The sequence below is a fragment of the Pagrus major genome, chromosome 20, assembly GCF_040436345.1.
Source record: "Pagrus major chromosome 20, Pma_NU_1.0".
In the NCBI taxonomy this organism is placed as follows: domain Eukaryota; kingdom Metazoa; phylum Chordata; class Actinopteri; order Spariformes; family Sparidae; genus Pagrus; species Pagrus major.
Window position 1 is genome coordinate 25,213,573 of NC_133234.1, and position 26,610 is coordinate 25,240,182.

The window sequence follows — 26,610 nt, forward strand, 5'->3', positions numbered from 1 at the left end:
CAGTGTATGAGAGAGGAAAGGAAGAGAGTTAGACTCATTATCAGCGGATGCTTTTTTCTCAGCTACCTTGATTAGCTACAGTCTAGAATATATGCTTATGATGTGTTTATGAACACACATTCTCACACTGAAACACCTCGCTGATGGTGAGAATGTGAATTAAAACAAAACACTCACAAACCCAGCGAGGTTTCAATCTGGAGGCTTTCAAACGGAGGTGCAGAAGATCTGGGAACCGGCCAAACTCGAGGCTAACAACTCTGGATGCTGCGCTGTAATGGGAGTGATGTGACATTTGAAGTATTTAGCCGCACTAATAATAACTCTATTGTTTGGAGATGGGTGTTGTGTGAGAGTTTTGGCAGCCAGCAGTCACCCAGTGGACCGGGTCCATGTCTGGGTCAGTCACTGAGCACATTTGGCCGGAGCTCAAAGACGGTTTTGGATGTTGGCCCGCTACATAATTACAAACATGCACATTTCCACAGCATTCGCATAATACCCTTTTGTACTAATACAAAATAATAAGGTACTCATAATATGAGGGAATCGTATTGAACGCACTAATTTTTGTAATTTGGGGAGAGGTCGAAAGATAGATGAGGAAATCTGCTCTGAGAGTCCGACTCGGCCCAGGTGGAGTTCAGACCTTCTTGCCGTGAGGTGTCGGTGCTAACCACTGAGCCACCATGCTGTGTGTGTGTGTGTGTGTGTGTGCACATGCTTGTTCACAGCCTGACCCTGGCTTTTGTCCAGAAAATCATTATTTCTGAGGAGAGTTGAGTACATAGAGCGTGAGCTCAGCGGAGAGATCAGTGCAGTCTAAGCAGTAAAGACGGATTTACGGTCACTGCGAGGGGTTAACTGGAGTCCCACTGTAGTTACCTGCAGCATAGGTTTTTATTTCTGGGTCAGCGTTGGTCTCCACAACTCTAGATGGATGTTTTATACATAATCAGACTGAATTGTACTTTAATTATATCTCCTCCTGTAAGCTGTGGGTAGTGACCAAGAGATTTAGATTGTGGATACGAGGTAACTTGTAATTATTGGTAATTAAACAGCACAGGGTTGTGTAACAAAAGTAAAGTTTGTAGATCCTTAATGCTAGACTATCGTAGCACATGTATACAGTTATTTATATACTGTGCATATATCCACAAGTTTCCTGGGGAGGTCGCTGGAGAAACGATTATGGGTGATACTTCCGGTGCTTGTGATACTAACTGACACATCGGCAGGATTTTAAAGACTCAAGAAGCATCATCCAAGTGTGCTGTGCAGAAATAATATTGTTGGTCGTATTCACTCGATAAATTCATAACCGAGATCTTTATGAACGAAACGTACGCCCTACAGACCGTTCTAAGAATGAGGGTTAGCCCTGTTACCATGAAAATGCTAGTTGTGGTTTAGTGACTGGATGCGCAAGTTATCATGGAGGCGAGGAAGAAGGCGGATAAAAATGGAAAAATTGACTGATGGAGAGGAATTTGTTACGAAAGAGATTCGATCTTTTCTTCAACTGTTTCACAAACAGAAAGTACTCAGTAAGCAGCTGCCTTTCCTGGGTGCAGATGTAAAGATCCCCACTGCTGGACATTAATGCTGGCTTCCACATTCTCCCGTGGCCGGATTGGCAGCCTTGTATAGTTGAGGGGAAAGTACTCACGCTGGGCCAGAGGTCATCTCTGTAGCCAAACCACTTTCCACTCCACCTCTGTGTGAACTCCTGCTCTCAGAGGAAATAAACCACAAGCATTCATAGAGTCGTTGGATCTGCTGTCATCTGGTTGTGTGTAACGGTACTTACAGCAAACCACTTCGAGTGTGACAATCCCACTTCCTTCCCTTCGGTCTGAAAGTCTTCGCCGTGCGGGCCAATTGGGCTTTTCCAAATGTCTTGATTTAATGTCTGCTCAGTATTTCATAAACACACCCATAAACACCTGCGAGTCCGACTGCAGGACAACCGCCTGAAAGCTCTGCGGTCATCAAGTATCTGAGAGGATAAGAGGAGGTTGGAAGGAATATATTTTTAAAGAGATGCTCTGCTGAGCTTTGGGGTGACTGAGCTGCCGAGGCACTCCAGACCCATGTACCATTTCATGCTCTAGCTCCCACATTCAATTTTAATTGCAGAAACTCTCTCCACTATCAGGCAGAGACAGCGAGTTAGAGCATGAGAAAAAGGTTCAGGCAATCTTAACCTTTGTTTTTCTTGAGCAAATACACTCATTGGTTGTCACTTATCAAGCAATTACAGGATGACGAGAGAATATAGAGAAAATTATTCTTGGGATGTTTTACTCAGCAGCTGAATTAAAACACAAATCATTTAATCGATGGAGAAATCAGTGGCTGCCGTGGACCGAGAGCTGTGTGGTCATTTACAAACTGTAGAACAGACTCCAAGTCTGGCTCTGGTGGATACTAACTTTGGCAGGCAGTTTTTGTTTCCACTCCCAAATGGATGCTCTGCTTTCTGTCTGTTTTGTGACCCCAGAGTCACGTCAAAGCATCACTTCCTCTGAGGCTGAGTACCAGCCCCGACAGGCTGAAACAGAGATCCAGTTCCAGCGAAGGATAGTGATTTGTATTCTGTGAAGCCTGAGAGGCGGTATTGTAAAACACAAGGACGATACAGCACAGAACGTATTTAGAATCCAGATTTTGCTATAATAAGACTAAGATGGGAATTGAATGGGACTCAGTAGAGCGCATACCTCCAACAAGGCCCAACAGTCCCTTTAAATTCAGTCAAGACTAATCCAATATCAAACTCGATAGCCCTGTATCACTTTAGATTTGAAACAGACCATAATTCAAGCCCAGATCTGCATCAGATTTTTACTCACTCATAGATACCAGCCACCTGAATACGCCTGATACCCTGAGAAATTAACAAAAATGCAGAAAACACGTTATTGCAATATTTAAGAAGGTGAGAAAAACTCCTGGATCCGTGCCTTTATACAGATGTGCACCAAAGGTCAATGAGGTCGACTCTGGGCCGAGAGCCATCCTCCATCCAAGTTTCATGGAAATCTGCAGTTTTTGTGTAATCTTCCAACCAACCAATCACCCAACTAACCAACCAACCAACCAACAAACCAGCCAACAAACTAACTAACCAACCAACCAACCAATCACCCAACTAAGCAATCAGCCAACCAACCAACCAACAAACCAACCAACCAATCAGCCAACCAACCATTAAATCATTAAACCATTTAACCAACCAACCAAGCACCCGACCAACCAACAGGCGGACACGGGTGAGGAGGAGATTAATGGTCTGATTTTAATTATTGAGTAATATTAATGGTGAAACATTTGTTTTCCATGTCTGATGCAGGTACGTAGTTATTTGAAATGACAGGTTTGATCTGAAGCCTTTGTGAAGGAATAATAAATACAGTTTGTCTGTAACTGGAGATCAGAGTTAATCATTTGATTGTAGAATCAACGTGGCAAAGAATTACATGTGAGACTAATGAACCTGAAACTAAAACTCACTGATCTATATTTTCCTCCTTCTCCTCGAGCCAGAAACTCATTTGTATATTTGACAGCACGTTGTCATTTTGTCGGCCCGAGGCCACTTGTCATTTGTCACAGTTATGTAATTTATCGTGATTTCTTCGGGTCTTTTGTTTGATGTTTACCCTCCGGTGTTCAGAAGTGAATGTCCCACAGTAGAAAGAGCTTTGCACCGAACACACTCTCACACTGTGTGAGTTGTTTGTTTAGAAAGATAGGAGACAGAGAGTGCGTCTCCATGCCCTGAAACCATCAGACTGAGATAAAGACCTGAAAGACTGGGACTGGGAATCGTATCTTCTTGATCGGTGAGGATCACTTACGCGGTGAGGATCAGACCAAGACGAAGGAGAGATTAGCTGCATTGGCTGTCTCCCCGGGCGTTTTAGATAAGATGCTCACACAGGAGGCAACGATCAGATACATCCCTTCATTTCTCATCTGCGATTTCATCTGCTCCGTCTGAGGAGGCAGCGGTTCTGATGAGCGATCAGATAACAAACTACAGAGAACCACAGGCCTGTGACTGTGATCACGCCGGCTGCCTCAGCGTGGTTCTTTTATTTCATTTAAGATATTAAAGCCTCTTTGTGTTGGATCGTAACGGGATTATAACATCTTTTAAATAATTCTGAAGGCATAGAAGTTTTGTATTAAAACGTGAGCCAGACTCAGAGACAACTGGAACCGTCTATATGTTGCTTTAAGTCCATTCGTTTATGATACCGCCACGTGGGTCCCTGGAGGGAATCTTCAAAGTCTACAGTAGCTATGAACAATAAATATAAATGTTTTTTTTTTATATATGGCTGTTGATCATCTGCAAAACATATGTGCATGGTGCAGCGTGAGGCAGTTTGCATGTTCTGCCTGCCTCAGACTCTAAATTGCCTGTAAATGTCAGTGTAACCCTCAAGGATCAGCGGGTATGGATAATGGATGTATGGATGGATATTTTTAGCCAGGCTAGGCAGCGTGGCTCTCGGGGATGGGCAATGTCGGCGTGTTGGTTGCCTCAGCACTTTGGCCCAGAGTGAAAACTGTCTAACGACTTAATGAAATTCCATTAAATTTGGTGCACACGTGCTCATGATCTCCAGAGGATGAATTTCTGATGACTCGGGTGACTTTTTTTCTTTACCGCCATCATGGGGTTTGTTATGAGTGAAATATCCTGAACACTTTGCTACAGATAGTAGACAGAGTCACAGGCAGAGGGAAAACAACAACAGCGACTGAGATATAGATAGAAAATGTGAAACAGAACAAGCAAAACAAAAATATAGTGATATAAAGATTAAGTGAGGAATCATAGACTGTACAATAAATAGTGCTTGTTTCTGGGTCGCAGTTTTTGAAACCTCATATTTGGCATTGTGTCCGTCTCTATCTTGTTTTTTTGGAGCCAGAAGTGACTATATTTGGATGCGAGGGTGGAGCTGGGGAGGATATGCATTGATACGCCCGTATCTGATTGGATCTGACTGAGAACTTGTCATGTCTTGTCTTGGCATGTTGTGCTTATCGTCTATCTTACTCTAAATGGGACTGTAATTCACTGAATCAACATCATGCTGAAGTGAAGAAGGCCTGAAACTAGAGATTGAGACCATAAACTCATTAGGAAACTGTTCGCTGAGGTAAATAATCAAGTGAGAAGTGGTGTCATTTTCTCATAAGCTTACATACAACCAGACTTCTTATTGCAACCAGTGCCCGATAGAAAAAAAATGCAGGTTTAAGTCCCCTCTGCATCAAATTTTAATTGGCGTAAGACTTTGGTTTATGTTAAATGTTAGCATGCTAACAGACTAAATTTAGAGCCTGGTACATTAAATGCTAAAAATGCAAGTATACATGCACATCCAAGATAAAAAAATGTCAATGTGAGCATGTTAGCATGCTGATGCAAAACACAACCGTGCCTGGCTCAGTGGCTGTCGACTCGCAGCCTGTTTGCAGCCGTCTACTGAATGCAAACCCGACTAATTACTTCCACCCAACCTCTCCTCGTCTCGGCTTCGGCAAACCCCCTGTCCCTGACAAACACAGCAACAATATGAGTTTTCCTCTCCTGTGAATGCCAAGTACCCAGAGCTGAATGAAAAGCATTTATTACCCTTTTTAATTATCAAATAGCAGAATGTCTCTGTGAATGCCATTTCCCTGTAAACAACTTCCCCCTTCGAGCAAATCACAGAGTAATTAAATCCAAGGAAATGGGTATAGCCTGCACAGGAGATGTTCTCTTCTCAAATTTATTCTGGTCTCGCTGCATCTGGGCAGGAAGGTAAAAATGTATCAGAATAAATGACAGAGCCTTTAGTTGTGTTTGTTGTTTCATTTAGAGGATCACACTGACTGCTGGTGGCCTAAACAAGCCAACAATCCATCGGCCTCGTTAGCGAGGTATCGATACGGGAAGAAGTCCGACAAACAGCAGTCGCAGGGTAAAAATAAAGTACACCAGCAAACCTACTATTTCACCTCGGGCCTGTCTGGGTTTGGCTGTTTTCCAGGATGAGCTGTTTACTCAAACTGGACCTCTTCACCGACACCCACACTCACTGTTCCAGCTCTCCCACACTATCCCCCCCTCTGTGCTGCAGCGCTGATTGGCAGCACAGACCGGCCTCATGTTTAGGCTAATCTCACCTTTGACCACTTTTTCTTAGGAAACTTTCTCAGAAAAAGTTGACCACAGGCACCACACACACACACACACACACACACACACACACACAGCAGCAGGAATCTGTGCTCTGCTCGGCTCTGAGAAAAGTCTGTGGAGAACGTTGTTATTTTAGTAAAGCGGAGTATTATTATCTCTTTAAACTGGGTTATTCTACTGCTGGCAGCTTCAGAAAACTTACTGCTTACTCAATCACCAAGAGTGTGAGATGTTACTGGCAATCAACGCTTGCAGCTCTATGAGGCTGAATGTAGACACACCGGTGCTTTGAGCTCAATGCTAACATCATTTAACTAAAATGCTCACAGAGATGTTTAGCAGGTGGGAAGATCATTATTTCTGCAGGTATTTGTCAATAAACCAAAGTTTTGGACGAATAAAAAGTTTGATGTTTTCATGGTGCTCCAACTCGTTATGTATCCGCCTGATTATAATGTCATTTAAAGTCCAAACTAATGCAAAGCCATGCCGACATTGTGTTTTGGGCGCTCTTTTTAGGAGTGGAGCAGAGTAAAGTAAAAACAATCTCTTTGACAGAGTGGCCAAACCGTGTACTTACGTGGTAACGTGATGCACAGGTTCCCAAAAATACTGTTTCCCATAAGCTTACATTGTAAAGGAAGCGGTCGTACATCATTTCACTATTATAATTTGGTCCATTCGGTCCGGTTAGCTGACTCGGCCCCACATTGCTGAGGATCCAGAAGTTTATACCCTGAAAGTCGAACTTTTGTTGGTGTCAGGCACCACTGAGCAGCTTCCACAGGACTGACCGGACATGGAGACGTAATGTTAGTGCGCTGAGCAGCAACACACTTTTCATTCTCCTCACGTATCACAAACAACAACAACTCTTGCCCTACGGCAACTCTGAGAGGACACACCACTTAATTGTGCTCTCTGGTGGGGAGCCTTTTGAATCACAATGTCACGATGGTCAGGGATTTGTAGTCGATGGCATCGTCCATCAGCCCGACCCCTAACTCTCACTTTCACGCTCGATACTCAGCCCTGTTGAACCATTCATCTGACCTCCTGCTCTCCTCTTGTGCCCTCCAGGTGACGGGCACCATGGGCAGCATGAAGAGCGGCCTGCACCAGCACCTCGCGAGGCTGGACGAGATCTTCGCCACCCGCGGCGACTACGTGCAGACCCTGCAGTTCATGCAGCAGATGGCCGACAACGTGATCAAGCAGCTGCTCGGTTTGCCCGACTGGGAGCAGGCGAAAGTGGACCTGGCAGTCGTCGCTGATCAAATGGCGACCATCGAGTACTACAGGTGAGGAACAGAAAGATGCACGTGTCGGGCTCGTGCAGGTGAAGAGAAAACTCAGGATCAGGATGTAGATTTGCTTCATAATTTTCCATGTTGTTTACTGTTGTCATGAATATTTTAAAGGATACAGTTCACCCACAGTTTTAGTGGGAGGCAAAAATTTGAGCGTGCATTTCCAAAATGCAAATCAGTACAGAGGAGTTTCATAAATACCACGGTTGTGCCGATATATCCGGTAGAAGACGTCGAAGCATGAGGGGAGGTGGATGTCACATCTACGCTCATGTATGAATACTACATCTGAAAGGTAAAAAAAGATGTCGTTGGCCTCTCAGAGACGCAGGACTCATTTAAGCTTATCATATCATGTCTCCTTCATGGCTGCAATCAGTGCCGAACATGCGGCTGAATAGATAATTCATGTGTAAGGTAGTTACATTTTGCACGTTATGACCTCAATACATCACATGATATTTAGTGGAGGAACACGGTTTGCATGTGGTGTATCATCCGCTTCTGAGAAGATGAAGTCTGGATCTCTGGGACGTTTTAAAATAGAATCCTATGAAATAACAAGCAATCGTTACATCAGCGCTTTAACTGCACAAACAACAAGGACAGCTACGCTATGTTAACAGCTGTTACCATTAAACTCTTATCGTCTTGGCCCACAGCCAGTTCCTCGGCCCTTGTGTGGGCTCGATGAGTATTTCTGCTCGTGAGCGTGCTGATGTGTTTGTATTGATCCGTACCGTGACTCCGCTGCTCTGCCGATAATTCAATACCCCACATCGCTCCACGCTAACAGAGCAGGCAGCAGAGAGCAGACACACATTGTGTTCTGTTGATAGACTCATTATCACTTCTCAGAAGCACAATGAATTGTTTGCGTGTGTGTTTTTGATTCGGCTGATGTCGCCATGTTAAAGTTCGCCGTCTGTCTTCAGCGTTCTCATCCTCGACTCCTTTGTTTACTCTTCGAGCTCGCAGTTGTTTGTCATGTTAATTAACTGAATCACAAGAACGCAGCACGACGTTCTTTCCAGGAATCGTCCCACGTTCCTCTTTAAAGGCAGCAGACAGACTCTGTTCTGATCCTGCTTCGTACCGAGCGTTAAGACGCTGCTCAGGTCGTTAAGGAATGTACTCCGCACCGGCAACAGCCACGGCAAGATGCATTAATGCCGCTTGTTGTCCGTCCGCTCGTCCGTCCCCTTCTTGTGAACGCCATATCTCAAGAACACCTTGAGGGAATTTCTTTAAAGATAAGATAAGTTAAGACTTTATTAATCCCTCAGCAGAGACGTTCAGAGTCACAGGCAGAGGGAAAAGAACAGCAGTGACTGAGATACAGATAGAAAATGTGAAACAGAACAAGCAAAACAAAAATATATTGATCTAAAGATAAAGTGAAAAAGTAATAATATTATTATGATACACTAAAAACACAGGAAAGAGGTCGGAGCTGAAGTAACTTACAAAAAAATGTAACATACGATGTCTAAAAAGGTCCGACAGCAAAACATTCTGCAAAAATGTTCTGGCCCGTTATTCGACACCACGGCTGAGGAACAGAAAGTGGTCTGGTGTGCAGAGGCGAGGCAGTAATTCAGGCTGATATCGAGGATTACTGTGCATTTGCTTTCACGGCACAAGTCACACTGCTGCTTCGATATTTTCTGTCAGATGGAAAAGTGAAGGACTTTAGGTCACCTGTAGGATTTTGAACACTTTCTCCTGGACTATCGATTATTTTATCTCATCTCTTCTGGTTTCACACGTCTCTGTTTAGATGTATCGCTTGTGTTTTTGTAACTTTGATAAGAAAAGTGTTTCAAAAACCAGAACTTGGGTCTAAAGTTTCTCAGGTGGGAGAAACGTTCTGCATGACCTCCGTACTAAACGAGAGAATTTGATCCGGTCGGACAGATGCTTCATCTCATTTTCGGGGGTTGCTGTGATTACATCATAGTGCTACTTTGGGGTTTAGCTGCAGACAGGTGACATTTATCATCTTTCTAAAATAAGCTACTTTGAGTGGAGGAACAGGCCGTTCTTCAACCTGACGTCCAAGGCCGAGGTTGGCAAACACTTCTCAGAGATCCAGATGGAGATAATGTAATTTATGTGATGTATTTTCGAGGTGCGGGACGGGACGATAGGCGTGACGGGGACGAAGCTTTGTTTGCGGCGTCTCCTCCTCCTCACTGAATGATAAATCAATATCAGCTCATAAACACAGAGCTATCCTGCACAGTTTCTCCAGGACGTGTACTTTTCTAACGCAGCTCGCCGTCCCGACGTGATTCTGTGCAGCATTGAGTTCGACTCTAATTGGATTAAGATAACAACGGACGAACACAGCGGCGGTGTCACCCGAGAGCCTCCGTGTGCATGTTGATGTCCCAGCCTCTTGTCCTGTACGCTGCCAAGAGAGGGAAAGATGAAACGAGGAAGAAATAGCAGAGAGCTGGTGGTGTTGAGGGAGAGAAAAAGAGGAGGAGGAGGATAAAAAGAGGAAGATGGAGGAGAGCGTGAGAGCTGAAGGAGATGTGGGAAGGATGCTGCAGAGTGATGAAGGCAGAGATGATAAATAACAGAAATAATTAAAAAGAAAATAAAGGCTGCAAAGTGAGTGTGATGTAGGAGTGATGAGTGCAGAGGAAGATGAATGCTGATGGAGCTGATATGAGAAGGAATAAAGTGACTCGGACGAGAGATCGATAGATCAGACTGAGAAGGTGAGAACACTGCCCCTCCCCCCTCCAAGTGTTCGCAGCATGCAGCGATCAGCCATATGGATCCGAGTCCATTCAATATTCACCATCTGGACGGGCCGGTCACAGACTGACCACTGCTCACGTAACAGATGGCATCGCTGCAGAGGGCGATACTGGACAGGAGCGCCAACACACACCTCAGATGACGGCTGGTGTATATAGTGTCTACTGAGGTGAACATAAGTGGGACACTCTCCCCGTCTGGTTCTGACCTCCCACTTGTTTCCCCCGTGTCATTATTACATTTAATTGCTTAAAATTGTCTTAATTAAACCTTTTTGATAATATATTTTTCACATGACACTGTGGGACGTCTTTGTTGTGCTGGAAGCCGGTCGTTCGTTGATGTTAGGGGACTCCATTTCTAAACCGACGTCAGCTGCTGTTGCTCTCTGCAGAACATGCCGCATGAAGTCAAATCCTTTGGACCGCAACGGAAAAGAAATCCGACCCGAGCCCTTCACAAAGAAATCCACAGCCTGGCAGCATTAAAACAACTTCAAGAAACCGTCCACAGGCTTGTGAAGTGTTGAAGCAAATCATCAAAGTCCAGTTTAGGGTTTTGCTGCGATGGTGTGAGCTTTATTGAAGTCTGGTGAACTGACTGACAGAGAGCAGGTCTGCAAGCATTTAGATAAAGTCGGGCAGGTAACGCTAAATAAAAGGGACCAACAAAAGGGAGACAAAGGCAGGAGGAGGCATCAACATGAAACAACACACAAACCTTCAGACACACAGGTGTGACTGAAGGTGTGACGGGATCAAGGGGCAGGAAAAGGGAAGCGTCACATAGTTGTCATGACCCCGAAGGTTGAAGATCATTTCATTACAAGACCAAAGGTTCACACGAGTCGGGGAGGGAAGATCCTGGACGTTTCTTCATCAGTAGGCAACCGAGAGAGAGACGGAGACGAAGGGTCTCATGTTTCACTTACACACATATTTCATTTAGAGGTTTAGCTGAATGGTCCTTTAACAGAACGGCGTCACTGCACCAATAACACACATGTGATATTTAACAAAATGCTCTGTCTCCGTCTGTCTCCACAGGTGGCTCACCTACCTGCTGCTCCTCATCGTGGACCTGATCATCTGCCTGCTGGCCTGTCTGGGGTTGGCCAAGCAGTCTCGCTGGCTGCTCACCACGTGAGTCTAACGTGCCCTCCAAGTTACAGAGACGAGGACGGGTTTTTTCCTTTGATTTTCTGTCCTGAACAACAGGAAGGAAGGGCGGGATGTATGAGAGTGAGGGGTGGATCGGGAGATTAGCAGATTAAATAAATCACCGTTAACTGCGAGACAACGTGGAAACAAAATTCATTTTCTTTTTTGTCGCATTAGTGCTGCTGCAGCTGCTTCAGTCCAGATGTTACTGAAGCCGCATGTTGCTCACAAATCAAACACTAGATTATTCCTCGTACGTTCTTATAAAACCAGAACAAACTGATGTTTTCTTCCTTTTCTGTCTTCATTTATATTAAAGAGCATCTGAGAGGCCGGTCGGTGTTTCTACCATTAATGTTGCTGTTAAACGCTCGTCCGTCCACATCTTATTGTCCTGATGAACATCATTTTTTATTTACGAGGTGCAACATAATTCCTGCTGTGCTTAGATGAATCTTTTATAAGAACAGGAACAACAGATATTATACATTTAGTGTTTTCATTGAGAATTAGTTTGAACTGGTGTCGACGGAGGGAGCTGGAGGCAGGAGTTGTTTCTCCTCCCGTCGGGGGAACGAGGCGGCTAAGTTATCGGATCACGGCCTTGCACAAACACTGCCCTGATAGTCCTCTCGCTGTTTGCCTTTCAGCATCGCCCGCGGTCGGTTGAAACCCGCTCAGAGCGTTAACGTCTCGATAGCTTTGCTCGACAAATTGGATCGGAGAGCCGTGGAGAGATGGGAGCGAGGCCATTTGATGTTATCGACAACATCACTTCCTGATGATTGTTATTCCAGTTTAACACTTGACCTGCTTTAACTGGTTGTAGACGTGAATTACATTCAGTAACAGACGCAGCGTGCTGAATATCGCGGCCTTTGTGTGGCACGTCATCAATTATTCAGCTTTGTATTTTTAGGCCCCTTTTTTCATATCAATATTTTACTGACTACCTTTTATGAGTGACAAGAAAGCAGGATACAGAGAGAAATAAAAGCACACGTGGGGTTTATTAAAACATAACCGAACATCACATGTGGGCAGGAAGCAATGATATAATATGCTGACACTTTGTTTTATAGGTCACGGTCAATTATCAAGAAACATACGCCCCAGTTAACACAATAGTTACCTTACGTTTGTATGAAAGTTTGCATGGATGCTATTGGACCGTTGATCATTAAATCGATAGATCGATCCGGGTCGATGTATCGTTACACCCCGAGTAACTACCACCTACTTACAATGAAAGTTACAGACCTGTAAAATGATGTTTTGTGCATTGGGCCTTTTAAACAGAAGATTTTTCAATTAAAACATGTTGTTGTTGTTGTTGTTGTGATGATAGAATTATGGCATGGAAACACTCCCACACATCATGATTCATGTCACACTGAGCGATTATATAACAGGTGATGATATGTTGCACGCACACACTTCACTGTATGTTTAGTGTTTACTGTATCCATGCAGTGCCTCCGCTTTCCTTTAATCTCCTTACAGTATTTATAGCTTAAGTTCATCCATCTCCACTGGAATGTGATTTTTATTTATTTATTTATTTTTCCTTTCCGACTGTAAAGGAGCTTTTCACGGGGCATGAAATCCACCCGCGCCTCCATTCACCCAGCGAGCGTCACTCTGTCGCTCTCAATCAGTCAGTTGAGGGTGTGAGATGCTCTAAACTTGCCCTACTAACCACAAACCCTCCCCCTCTTCCTCCTGCTACATCCTCCCACCCCTCTGCACACACAAGATGAGTCAGTGTCAAGAGTGTCTGCACTCCCAAGGCATGCTCTCTTCCAGCAGAGTGGAAGTGGTTGGAGGCTTTCGGGAGCAGATTACACTCTGGGGGCCTGCCGACTCTTCCTGGTGCTTATAACTGGCTGGGTGTTAGCATGACAGGCAGTAACAGCTCTGACGGGAAGAAACGCCCACATGCGAGCGAGAGCGAGAGATATCCATAGACTTCGCTGTGAGCTGGTTTTATTTTGGATTTCTTCCTGTTTCATGTTTGCTGCTCAATTTTTCACCACCTCAACGAACACATTTCCCATCCACCTCCATCGTATCGAGCCGGCAGGGATCTCAGAAACTGGCATGTCAGAGCATAACGCAGCATCTGTTGGGTGAACTGAACCTTAAAATGTCATGATGTACCGTAGACACAGCACAGGCCTGTTTTCCAACGTTTATGGATGCAAGATTGCATGTTCCCCTCATGCAGAGAAGGTAAAAGATGGAAGACAGGAATAATAAAAGCTGTCCTACGCGAGGGAATACACCGAGAAGGACTCTCATCTAAACCAACCATGTAATTGAGTGGGCTTTGAAATAATAATGGAACAAAATCACAACTTTTGTAAGGAAGAAGAATAAATATGTATTAACCGCCTGCAGGAAGAACAAGAATAAATTGATTAATAAGCCGAGAAAACGGCAGCTGACTTCAGCAACTAGTTTCCCACCTGTATAGTTGAGATTGTGGATCAAACAGAAGTACGGAGATTAATGCAAGAAGGCTCTTACAGCTTGAATACAGATGAATGAACTGATTAAAGGTCAAGAGGAGTCTAGACATAGAGATTTATATAATGCTGATTATCAGTTTTGAGCTGCGCCACAAGGGCAGGCACTTTCAAAAAGTACTTGGCAGGTGATTGGACGAACCATCTGTCTATCGCCATCAGAGCGCTTCCAGCAGAGCCAGTCAGTCAGGAGATAAGAGAAAATATCTTTTCTATCAAGAAAAACCGTCGCTTCAGTTCACTCTCCTGTAACAACGAAATCTACTCTCTATAGCAGCATCCATGTGCTCCTCTCACTTCTTTGTTTTGTGCCTCCTCGTCTCTTCTGTGACCTGCAAATTGGTCTCAACGCGCTGTATTGAAGGACATTTCAATTTTCTAAAATGAGACAGGAATATACAAACCACAGTGAAGGCAGGACTACCTGCTAACAGAACAATGGACAGATGATGCAGCTGTGCCTGTTTTCTCTGACCGAAGCTTCTGTCTCCAGCTGCCAGTAGTTCCTCAGAGGACACTGATTGGTTCAACGCCTGTGTACTCGGCCGCAAAGGACATGTTTGCTTTATTGACATATAACCGATCTTCCCGAGCCTTAACTAAAGTGGGTTTGTTGCCCTAAACCTCATCGGGCTCAGGATGAGAACCCCGGTCTCAAAGAAGGTCTCAACCTAGTCCAAAGTATGTGTATGTGTGTGTATGTATTCATGGCCACACTGAAGTGCACCAGGCCCGTTGAAGTTCTGCATATACACAATAGAAATTAACCTTCCAACACAGAAAGTGTGGAGATGACACAGCTGCTCAACATTCATCCAGTCAGCCGGAGAAGTAAGTTGAAAAGCTGCAAATAAGGTCACTGCAGATTGTTTATTTGAAAAAGCTCCAGATGAGATGCCGGCTGTTTGATGATTTATTAAAAATGCAGCTATTGCACAACACTCATAGATATTACAAGGATGTGATAACTCCCCGAGTACACCGATCAGCCACAGCATTAAAACCACTGACAGGTGATGTGAGAAACATTGATCTTCTTGCTTTGATGCAACGTTCTGCTTGGAAACCTCCGGTCCTTGACAAACACACAACCCATCCAAACACCGCTGTGGACCAAGTGCACCCCCTCGTGACGACGGCGCCCCCGAGCCAGCAGGACAATGCGACCTGACAAAAACTACTCAGGAATGGCTGGAGAAACACAACAAGGTCAGGCGTCGACCTGGCCGCCAAATTCCCCAGATCCCAATCCAACCGAGCATCTGTGGGACGCGCTAGAACAAGTCCGGTCCACGGACATCAACATGCGGGACCCAAAGGATCAAACCCAGAAGTCTTATGACCGTGGCCCGACAGGTCAGATCTGTCAGCTGTTCTGGCTGCACAATGTGAAGTCGGTGGTTTAAAGGTCGTGGCTGATCGGTACATTTAGTCTTTTTGTTTTGGGCCAGTGCACAAACGACGACTGGTTCTGCTGCTGAGAGAGTCCACGTGTCTCGTGATAGTGTTTGTCCTGATAGGTAAGAAAAGCTCAAAGTCACAGTCTGTCAGGAAGTTGTTGCTGATTTGTTCCAGACACATAAACACATGATGTGTGTTGTGTTTGTCCTCAGTTCTCCCTGTGATGCCTAAAATAAGAACCTGAGATTACAGTGTTATTATTGTGACAGGCTAATTTGGCGTCGGCAGCTCGTTCTCATGTCTCCTGCAGTTTCTGCTCCGAGGATCTCATCACTTTCATTTTTAATCATTTTCAATTGACACATACGTTATAAGTGCGGTTTGTATGTTGTCGTATTGAGCTATCACTTCCCTAACATTTTGTTTAGAGCGGATATAACCGCAGATTACGGCAAGAGATTTCCGCTCCTCCCTGATTTAATTCAGAGTGACTCGACCTCGTCCTTCGCGGGTGCGTTCGCCCTGCTCACTGGCCTCTGTGACTCTTTCACTTGATGTACTTTGCATCAAGTTTACACTCGATTTCCTGCTCTGCCGTGTAGCTCAGTGAACCCCTGCTGTGTACCAGAGCACGAAACTGAACACGGTCTTTGGTTGGCTTGGACGAGAGAGGGCATTTCTCCTCCGTTTGCCCCGGTCATCCAGAGTCATAGTTAAAAGAAGCTCATGCAGGCCAGTATCACAACAAACTTGCCCCGGCAGACACACAAGCCCGATGGTTCCCAGCCTTTTTGGCTCGTGACCTTTTCGAACAAAGCCGTGTGTGCTGGTGCCTCTCGTCGCAGCCTCGGTGTGGACATAAGCTGTGACCAGTCGAACCGAGGAGGGATTTTTCCTGCTCAGTTTGTTTTCTTTGGAAGAATTTTGAAGCCTAATGAGATGAACTTTATTCAGTATTTGACGAGAAACAAACATAAAGAGAATAAGAAAGAGAAAAACCAGAATAAACAGACTTTTGTTGCACAGATTTCTTCCTTATCTCTTTGATCATCTTGTGATCCGTCAGATTTGTTTTTGGGCACCGTAGACTTTTATATGTGTGTGCACAGATGCATGCAAACATACAAGTGATAGAAACACAAAATTAGTTAAAGCTACATTATGTAATGTTGGTATTTGGCACCCTCCAACTTTTCCAATAAAAATTCCAGGTTTCTCCGTAAATCACAGAAACATTCAGCGTACTTGTTCTCAGAAAAGACCCTGACTAACTTTCCACGTAACAATACACAGATACATTCAGACATTTCTGTAGTAAACCACGTTAAAACCAGTAAGATGGAAGAGCAAGTTTTGCTTTCCATCTCTAAATCAAGATAAGGAGTCAGTGAGGCCTTGCTTTTCTGTCTCCTCGCTCAGTGTCAGGGCTTGTCAGGACTCTGTATCTGAGTGGAGGAAGGAGACGGACGACAAGAACGAAAAACTGATAAAGAGGGAGGCGGAGAAAAGATAGGAGAGAAAGGGGTGAGGGGAATGAGAGAGAGTAAACAACTGGGGAAATAAAGATAAAGGAAGACTGAGTACTGTCAAGTAGCGGCTTGTGAGTTGAGTGTTCGGGGGTTTAGTATCTTCTTGAATCGGATTAGCAAAGGGAGCTGGAGAGTGGGAAAAGATGGACGTGCATATCCAAGTTATGTTTAAACAAAAGTGACACGCTGTAAGTGAAATATCAGGAAAGCGCCACAACGGAGCTGATTGGATTTTCTGGAGATTATTCCAGCTGACGAGAGCTGATCTCTGACGGGACCGGTGTTCGTCTATTAATGCGTATTGATCTTCCGTCTTACTGTATGTACACGCAGACAGACAGCGATGACGTGAGATCATCGGGGAGGGACCCCACTGTAAAACAACATGTTTTATGTCCCCGTGGGTGCAGGCAGCAGCCATCCACCCAGGGGGCTGTAATCGAATGTAGGCCAGCTGAGCGCACGTGCTCCGATGATGTTCCTCGGTTCATAAAGCTGCAGCTGTACATTAAAAACTGCAGGATCGACTCCCACAGAAACAAACATGACCTCTGACTCTTTATGTAGATGACAGGCCAATGAGATCATCCGCTCCCGGTCCTCGGGGCTCACCTCGTTTCCTCTCAAAAGCAGAGACTGTTAACTGCTAACATTTGTCTCTGTTACAGGTTGTGTCCTGCACGTTTAAAAAGACGACACACATAAAAAAAACAACTATAATAATGAGTTTCATATCAAAACTGGATCACATGAGTGTTTGTATGTGACACCCAAATGCTCTGTGGAGCTTTAAAGCGTCTATTAGCTTGCAGTTTACTGCTTCAGTTCACTCTCACGGCTCTAATTACCGTCTTTTTTTGGCAGTAGACGATGCTTAAAGGGAAACTCCGCCAGTTTTTACACATTAAAGTGTGTTTACAGGTCTCTGGGAGACCTACTGCTTATGTGAAACAAGTAGTATGAAGCCTTTTGTGGCTCCAGAGGAAGCTGCATGTCATCTCATAAATTCCTCTTCAGTGATGTCACTCAGTGTTGTATTTGCATTGTTGCATTGTGGGTAATGTAGGCACCAAGTTTTGAAAAGGAAGTTATAGGAACTGATGTTCACACTGACAATATAACATTTAATTTACATATAACTGTTTTAAATTCTAGTATTTAAAATGTTTTCATGATTTGATGGTATTTTACCGTGTGTGTGTCTTCTTCTATTTTTATTGTGTTGTTTATTTTTCAACCTGCTCAGCACCAGTTGCCAGATTAGCACGTTAGCACCTAGCCAGTGAACAAAGTGGAGCATTTAATGGCTGACTGTGTCGGTGAGTGTCGGACACAAACACAACTTCAGGTGATGATGTGTCGGTCAAATCTTCACCCAAAAATCACCAACATTATGTAGAAAACTGGTATTTTGTGCAAACGATCATTAAAGATTTTGCTTCAACAGGCTTTAGTTTATTTGGCTTCACATCCTGGTCGCTGAGGCTTCAGTTAATCTGCGTTGGACTCGATGATTACTGCTCTGTGACCTCGCTGTTGCTTTGTGTTGTGTCCCTGCAGGATGATGGTGTTCGGAGTGCTGACGCTGGTCCTGAGCTGGACGTCTCTGGGAGCCGACCTGGCCACCGCTGTGGTGAGCTGCTTCGCTTTCCCCCCTCCGGCCTTCCCTCGCCGGCTGCTTTACCCCCCAATATAAACTTGTGTAAACTGGCCTGTAATCAATTCCTGTCACGCCTGACAGTGGTGATAAATTGCTTTAACTACACGCGCGCTGCACTTGAAAAATGTCTTTCGGCGCGTGAGGGGGGAAGAGCTGATTATACAACACTGCATTTGTGCTTATGTTCATATATCTGCATTTGTATGAAATCTGTAGGTGGTTAATACAAAAGGAAGGGAAACGACAGTCAGTCTCAGAGACACGTGGATGTTAATTTAGGATTGAGCTGCAATTTGTTGCATTTGCATCCTCTCATCAACATTACTGTACGTATCAGCTGCATGGCTGCTAATCAAGGGTCTATCTGCTTTAATTAAATTTCATCCTAAATTTAAATTACTCTCAGTAAAATGTGCACGAGCGCTGCGGTGTCATCTAAAAAAGCTCATTCTCACTCGGTTTGTCTTTCTGTCGCGTTTCTGATCTCAGCCATCAAACGCCACCGAAAATAGGCCGACGAAAGAGAAACACAATCCCAAATTTACACCTTCAGCGTCATTATACGAGCCTGAATACCTTTGATTCAAAGTCAAGGATTATGACACCAGGAATCCAATTGCAGCTTTTAAAACCTATCATGCTGAATCGGTGAATAATTACAGTGTTTTGCTCGCACACAAAAATGTTTAAATGACCCAGAGGGCGAGAATTAGAGTGTGACAACAGAGAGATGGGTTTAAAAAAAAAAGTGAAGATCAGATGGATGAGCGGCGGTGTTTTGACTCACGTGCCTCGGGCCTGTGTGCTACTTTTCTCAGGTTTGTTGTTGTGTTTTGACTCGAGGCTGCGCAGGATTGTTAGCATGTGTGAATTTAAGTTGGAGATAATGAGCGTCGGGTGGAAAAAAAGCAGCAGGAGGCGCGATCAGTTACAACGCATTAGTCGCCGGTTTCATCTTCCTTTTTCATCCACCGGCTTCGTGTCTCCTTCACAGCTCTGCGCTCTCTGTGGTCTCCATCTGTGGATTCTTTGTGATACCGACGCTCTGACACACAGGAGAAGCATGCGATGTTCAATCAGAGCACACAGTGCTGAATGTTTCAACAAAAAACTGATGATTTACAGTTCAGTTAGTCTAATACACTGGGACATGTAATATGTTGTGTGCAGGTGGATTGTGGGTGTAAAGATCCTTCTACAGGCAAGGAAACTGGATGAACAGTGGGCTAATAGTGGGCCTTTAAAGGGACAGCTGACTATCGGCGATAGGCTCAACCCAGCGCCGGTTGGTTTGTTGGAGCTGACCTTTTACTTTGCTAAATTAATGGAGCGCCTCCTTGAAAATTTCACTCAATAAATGATTAACCTGTCAGCGCCAAACATAGGAACGGGCAAAGTCTGTGGTTTTCTTACTGTGATTAGAAACGAGTCGAGGAGGAGCAGAAACTGACCAGCGCAAAGACATGCCGGGAATAAATTTAAAAACTGTTAGGAAAATGAGACGTGCAGGATTACGTTTCCATATTTGTTTGGCACAAATCCTCCTCGTCCCTGTGCACTGAGGAGCGTCTCTCAGTGTTGAAGCGTACTCAGCAGGATGGTGTCTTGTAGTGTTAGCGTCCTCCCAAACTGGTGATTTGTCTTCTTTTTTTGCAGCTAGCTCCTCCATAATTGCATTCAATGAAAATGCATGCAGTGCTGGAGCAAACCTGTACGAATATATCAGCAATCGGCGATTGATGGGCTGATGGTGGCCTGTTGGAAAACGTTTACATATCACCCAACACCCTACAGCTCACCCCAAAATGAAAAATACGTATTTTCACTCTTATCTTAATTTCTATTCATGCATCTGGATTGTTTTGGTGTGAGTTGCAAACTTCATAGAAGGTCGGGGAAATAAAATGTAATGATCCGTGTTCAGGGGAGCGTGAATATCTGCAGCCATCGTTATTTTCCTAAATACTTTGTCCTGTTTGTTGACCACACCGAGTTTGTTTCAGTCTGGATGAGCTCGATGAATCATGTGGCTTCACAGGAATCATTCCTCCTCTCAGTGGCCCGTTATGTAACCTGTCCAAGCACGTGATGTTCGGCTGAGGCTGACCCTGACTGGACCGTTCGCTTCATGTCCTCGCCGCCTTTTTATCTGCTACAGAACAAACAGCACCGCGGCTTACAAACAGCACCGCGGCTTACAAAGAGTGGGCAGCTGTTGCTCCAGCATGAAGTCCAATTTACAGTCTTCACTGGCTCCTTCAAACATCCTTTATATGTGTGAATAAATGTGTGTGTGTTGTGTAATTGTTTGCAGTTGGGAAAAAGTAGTGTTACAGGAGTGTGTGTAGTTTCTAGTTGGTAGAGCAGAAACTTATAGTCGATAATCGATTCGTTGATCAGTCAAAATGAAATAAAACTTTAATTTTTCACATTTCATTCATGTTTTTTAGCAAAGACATCAAACATTTGCTGCTTCCAGCTTCTTAAATGTAAAGATTTGATGGTTTTCTCCGTCATTTATGAAGCAATTTTCATTTTCTGGGAAATTTTGACATTTTATGGACTTAACAACTGAACTACTGGGCTGTCAGACAAACTCTAAAATGTTCTGTGGAAGGAAACATAAATGTGATCTGATGTTCTGGATTTTTTTGACAGATTTCTCTTCAGTCCGAGCACAAAATGTTTTATGACTTGTATTTTTTCTCAGTAATGGTTTTAACTCACTCTCTACTCGATGTTCAAACACCGTTCATTTATTTTCTTTTTTCGGGGACTTTCAGTGGCTGCAGACTGTAGCAAACAGGTCATCCGTCCACTGCAGGGCTAAAAACTGAAATGAACCCCCGGCTGTGGGCAGCTCTCCACATCAACTAGGTTTAATGGTTCTGCTCTGTTGAGGGGGAAATGGTTCACCTGTGGGGACCTTGTGTGTGAGCGGTGGCCACTTAGCTGTCCGTCACAGAGCTCAAACGCACCGCCGCCACCCGAGAGTGTTTGAAAAATCACTGAATTGCTTCCTTCGCTCTCCGTCACCGGCCTGACGGAGGCTCCAGCTGCAGCCAGACGGTGTCCCACTTTAAATGAGAGCCAGAGTTTTGTTGCTGCGCTCTAATGATGTCAGACACATCCTGCATGCTGGTGCTGGTGTGTTAGTGTGCAGACAGTGTTTGTCTTTCTACAGTCTCACAGGTCTGACAGGTGTGTACGTCAGATGCTTGACTGTCTGCCGATGTGTGTATGTGTGTGTGTCAGCGCCTCACCTCACAATAACTGAATACATAATGAATGCAGCCCTTTCGCAGAACTCTTGATTACAGACGGCAGTAATCAGACCTCACACAGTCATTGTTCCCTTCAGGAACTCTAACAAACTTCCTCCTGAACTGCAGAGCTCCTCGCCGTCCCTCGTCCCTAACAAGCTCACTCTGGGTCCGCCGGGAGAAACTCGGCTTGCTTTATCTCATCTGGGCTCATTAGCCGCCGCCCCAGAGGAGGTGAAGCTACACGCCGTGTGTTTGTTCTGAGCTCGGGGGACGTTTAACATTCAGGCGGCACAGTTCAGAGGAGACCACCGGCTCCTCACTTCTGTTATTTCTGTCGAGGCAGGTTTCTTGTTAGCGCTGAGCAGTGAGTGACAGGATGGAAGAAGTCTTCCTGTCTAGACATGTTAAAGAGGATTATGAGGGAAGGGCTGTCCTCTTCATTTTCCCCTATTGTGTGACAAAGTGATGAGGTGATAAGCTGCGACAAAAAGATTTTCAGCGTGTTAACGGACTATAAGCTGCAGGTTCAGCCTCTGTTTCCTGTTCACCGCTCTCACATTGTCTCCTGCTTTTGTTTCAGGGCACGAGTGACTTCTGTGTGTCCCCTGACAAATACCTCCTGAGCCAGACGAAGGGGATCATCGGTGCTGGTGAGCTTCAGTGTGGATGAATATGAATAATTCTGCATTAAATGGAGTTATAGTTACAAGAGCAGCAAGCTGTGACGTGCTTTTAATCAGCTTCTTCCTCCCACAGATATTGTTCATTACTACCTTTACTGCAACCAGACTCTCACCAACCCCTTCCAGCAGGTAGGAAACTGTTGACTGTTGTGAGGTGTGTGGTGTAACCCGCTACAAAAGTAACGTGTAATATATTACTTTAACCGGTAGCGGAGTTATAAAACACGTTTCTAATAGGAAAACTAATAGGAAACTGAACATTTTGTAGACGTCTGCAGGAGCTCGCCGTCGTCTTCCCTCTCCTGTCTATACGTTCACGAGGTAAGGTACATTTCCCCTCCAGCTCCAGTCAGCAGTCGACATTACAGAACATAAACCGCCGGAAACGGAGGTCGGGTCGGGTCGCTGCTGCAGTCAGGCCGATAAACAGGAGTGAAGATAAACCCACTTTTTAATCCCGAAAGTTTGAGAGTAATCTCTGAGCTGTCCCTCCGTCAGATAAAAAACAAAGGACGAGGGATGGTTATTTGTGTCTGAGTATGTACGATGTCTTACTTTAAGGGAAGACACACGTGTTCTGACCCGCTCAACTGCTCAACACATCAGTGTGACTTCAAAAGGTTTTCCCAATTAAAATGTTTGAAACGTTTCCAGATTTAAATCAGAACTTTTCTGATTGAAGACACCATTTACTAAATGCCAGATTTAATCCTTGATGCTGTAGATATCTCGTTCAGTACCAGGCCCAGTAAAGAGACTGAGTTCCTACACCAGAATTTTTAGTCCTGGCAGAGTGATGACAGAAAATAGTTTCAAAAAATGCAAAATCCTGTTCGTAATGACTGTATTTGAATGTGGAGCAGTTAAATTATAGTGATTTGAACGCTGATGGAAAAATGGTTTTACGTAACTTGAAATAATGAGAGTTTTGTTCACTTTAAACTAAATGTTCAGACGTCTTTGGACCCGAGACTCAGTAACTCAGAGCTCGATGGGGGAGTTCACGTCTTCGCCCTTCAAGCCTCATCTCTCTCACACTGTTTCTCCCTTGTTCAGCCTCGTCTGTCTGATTTACATCCTGACTTCACCTCGTGAGCCTGGTAGAGCACTATCTTTCATTCCTCCTCTTCTACTTTATTTCTTTATTCTCTGGCATTCATCAAGCAAACAAGCCAAAACATGCAGGAATGGCACAAAGCTGCCAAGACACAAGCGATATAAAGAATTGAATCTTCCTCCTCGTCCCCTCTCTCCCTGCCGAGGTTGCGTGAGGTGACTCCTCAGAGAGTGGAGAGACTTCGGGTCACATCGCTGACTTCACTGATGTCAGCGGTGAAGTCAATTTCTGCCAGCTCGGGCCCAGCGGAGCTCAGATCTTATTAGATCTCAGCTCAGATCTGCAAAGTTCACGAGCACGCCGGCAGATACAGGAGTTCACACTGATTGGCAAACATACAAGCTCTCATGTCTCCTCCCTGGCGTATTCTCAGGCTGCCCTGTACTTCCACCCTCCGTGCCCTTGGATTTCATCGCTCTGGGCATCACCGCAGCTCTTTTTCTATTCTTATCACCGTCATCTTCTTCTTCTCATTTTTTTTCTTTTTACCGACTTCCTTCCTCCATCCACTTTCTCTGTCCTACTTTATTTGGCTCAGAAGAACGAGCTCAGCCAAGCTCAAATAAAAAAAAAAAGCCAGATCCGATCAGGCCGTTTGGATTTTCGTGCAGCAGAGAGCAGGTTGACCGCGGACACTCATGCAGATCCAGAAGAGAAAAAAATAAAAAGTCAGATCAAAGGAAAGCAATTACATTTATAGATGGAAGGTAATTGACCATATCCTGTTTCAATTTAACACTGTGCCACAGGACAGGGGTGGTGTCCAGGCTGCTCCTGACTGTGAAGATATCATTTTTACTCTGGAGATGTGGCAGATTAATTCACTTACGGCTACGCTTAAAAAAAAGGCATGAGGCAGAAGGTGCTGTCTCTCAGGGAGGATGTGATTAAACTGAATGTGGAGGCTTATTTTGCCCCCTGCTGGCGAGAAGACAAACCTACACAGACTCCCAAGTACATGTGATGTGATAATATAGCATCTTTTATATCAGTTCAGTGTCCTGCAAAGCCAGGATGTGGTAATGATGTGGACTTTGTAGCCCAATTAAAAGAAAACATGTTACATTTTAAGGAACTGTAACGCTGCATGTCCGACTAGTAAATATAGTAACTCACTTTCCTGATCAGGCGAGTGGTAAAGAAGAATTAAACACAGCTGATGATGGAAGTAGCTCAGGAGTGAGACATCTGTCCTCCATCTCATCTTTGTTGAGAGTTAAAAAAATGACATTTATGAGCTGAAGTGTCAAAACGTTTACATTTTCCTGGAAACTTATACTTTGATACTATTTTTAGATTTTTCACTGATATATTTTTTTTCTGTAATTAAACAACCAACAAATGAAGTGACAGAAAATAAGATCTGTTATGTGAGCTGTTGTGCTTTCATGTGTTTTCAGTCAGAAGGACATGAAGTCGGCTTATTCTTTCAGAGGATGCACGCTCATTATGTCATTTGACAATATCTCCGTTAAACGCCCTTGAAAGGCTTTACTTTCTCTGCTGGCTCTGTTTCCATGCAGATCAGTGTTAACTCTTCATTTGAATGCTCTCTGCTCTCTCTTGTCTGCAGCCTCTGACCATCTTCCAGAGGTCCCTGACCACCATGCAGATCCAGATCCAGGGTCTGCTGCAGTTTGCCGTGCCTCTGTTCCCCACGGCCGAGGTATCACGAACAACCAAACACCGCTATCCTAGAGCATAATGGAGTCAAATTACTTGTGGAGCAGCATTAGGAGGGATTTTTCAGTGATACTGTACATTGACCTCTCCACAGAGAGACCTACTGGGCATCCAGCATGTGCTCAATTCCTCAGAGGCCAGTCTGCACCAGCTGACCGCCCTGCTGGACTGCAGGGGGCTCAACAAGGTTTGTTCTCTTCCTCCTAATTGGCATCACAGCAGCACAACTAGGTCAACAGGAGAGTAAGTGGCCACGCAGGACTTCAGCATCGAACTGAAAGTGGAACTGGGGGAAGAGAGCGGAGCGGAGCAGAGCGAGGCACAACAAGAAGGATCTGAAATTTAATGAGATCCACTTTTTCTGTTTTCATATAAATGCATATGTGAGTTTGCTGCACAGTGCTTCTCACGACTGCGGTGCAGTTTGTATGAAAAATGTTGAACTTGAAGCGAAGTGTGGAGACGACACACTCCAGCGCCCTAAGTGCTTTTTTTTTTTTTTAACCAAGTCAGACGTAACAGCAGGAGTCGGCCTGTACCAGCATCTCGTGTTTTCATTATGTGTCTGACCTCTTTAGGACTACCTGGACGCGATGGTGGGGGTGTGCTACGACGGCGTGGAGGGCGTGCTCTACCTCTGCCTCTTCTCCAGCCTGGCAGCCTGTGCCTTCACTGTCATGCTGTGTGCCATTCCCAGGGCATGGAGACAAATTGCCTGCAGGTCAGTTCGTTCTCTGCGTGTCTGCCTGCCTGAGCGCCCTCATTTCCTCCTCCTGCAGCCGACTCTATGCAGCTCCACGCACTGTATGAGCCAACCAGAGCATGTGTGTGTGTGTGTGTGCGTGAATATTTTTCACAATTGCACAAGCAGCCAGATGTTTTTTTACCAATACAAATTCACTCTTGAGTGCTTCAGAATACCATCTTTAAACAAGGACTAGAAGGCAAATTTTTGCACGTTTACTCGTCTATCATCAGTGCATACATAGTCGCAGATTTAAGGATAAACGCAAAAATGAAAATTCAGTCAAGTTTCGTCGTCCGCAAAACATTTCTGGAGCTTCAGAGGAAAGCAGCATTGCAAGATTCTCCTAAACAACTGAAAATAAAATATAAATTGGCTCCACACAGCTTGTCCGGTGTAATCAAAGTCTCTAGAAGCCCCAAGATCCTGAATTGATGTGAAAAAACGTTATTTACACCCTCGAAGCGACCTCGTGCACAACGCTTTTAGCAGCTACAGTAAAGATTTCGGCTCATAGGAGGTGTAAATAAAGTCTTTTCAAA

The 26,610-nt window shown here is 44.6% G+C and overlaps 1 protein-coding gene across 2 annotated transcripts in view; it reads left to right on the forward strand.

Moving 5' to 3' along the window:
* ttyh2 (tweety family member 2) overlaps positions 1 to 26,610 on the forward strand; it is a 59,442-nt gene that overhangs the window by 26,689 nt on the left and 6,143 nt on the right. For both annotated transcript variants that reach the window (XM_073490364.1, XM_073490365.1), the window contains exons 4-11: positions 7,295 to 7,515; positions 11,343 to 11,438; positions 18,475 to 18,547; positions 22,421 to 22,490; positions 22,597 to 22,652; positions 25,214 to 25,306; positions 25,418 to 25,510; positions 25,902 to 26,044. In XM_073490364.1, coding sequence (XP_073346465.1) covers positions 7,295 to 7,515; positions 11,343 to 11,438; positions 18,475 to 18,547; positions 22,421 to 22,490; positions 22,597 to 22,652; positions 25,214 to 25,306; positions 25,418 to 25,510; positions 25,902 to 26,044 — 845 coding nt within the window. The remainder of the gene's footprint in view (positions 1 to 7,294; positions 7,516 to 11,342; positions 11,439 to 18,474; positions 18,548 to 22,420; positions 22,491 to 22,596; positions 22,653 to 25,213; positions 25,307 to 25,417; positions 25,511 to 25,901; positions 26,045 to 26,610) is intronic.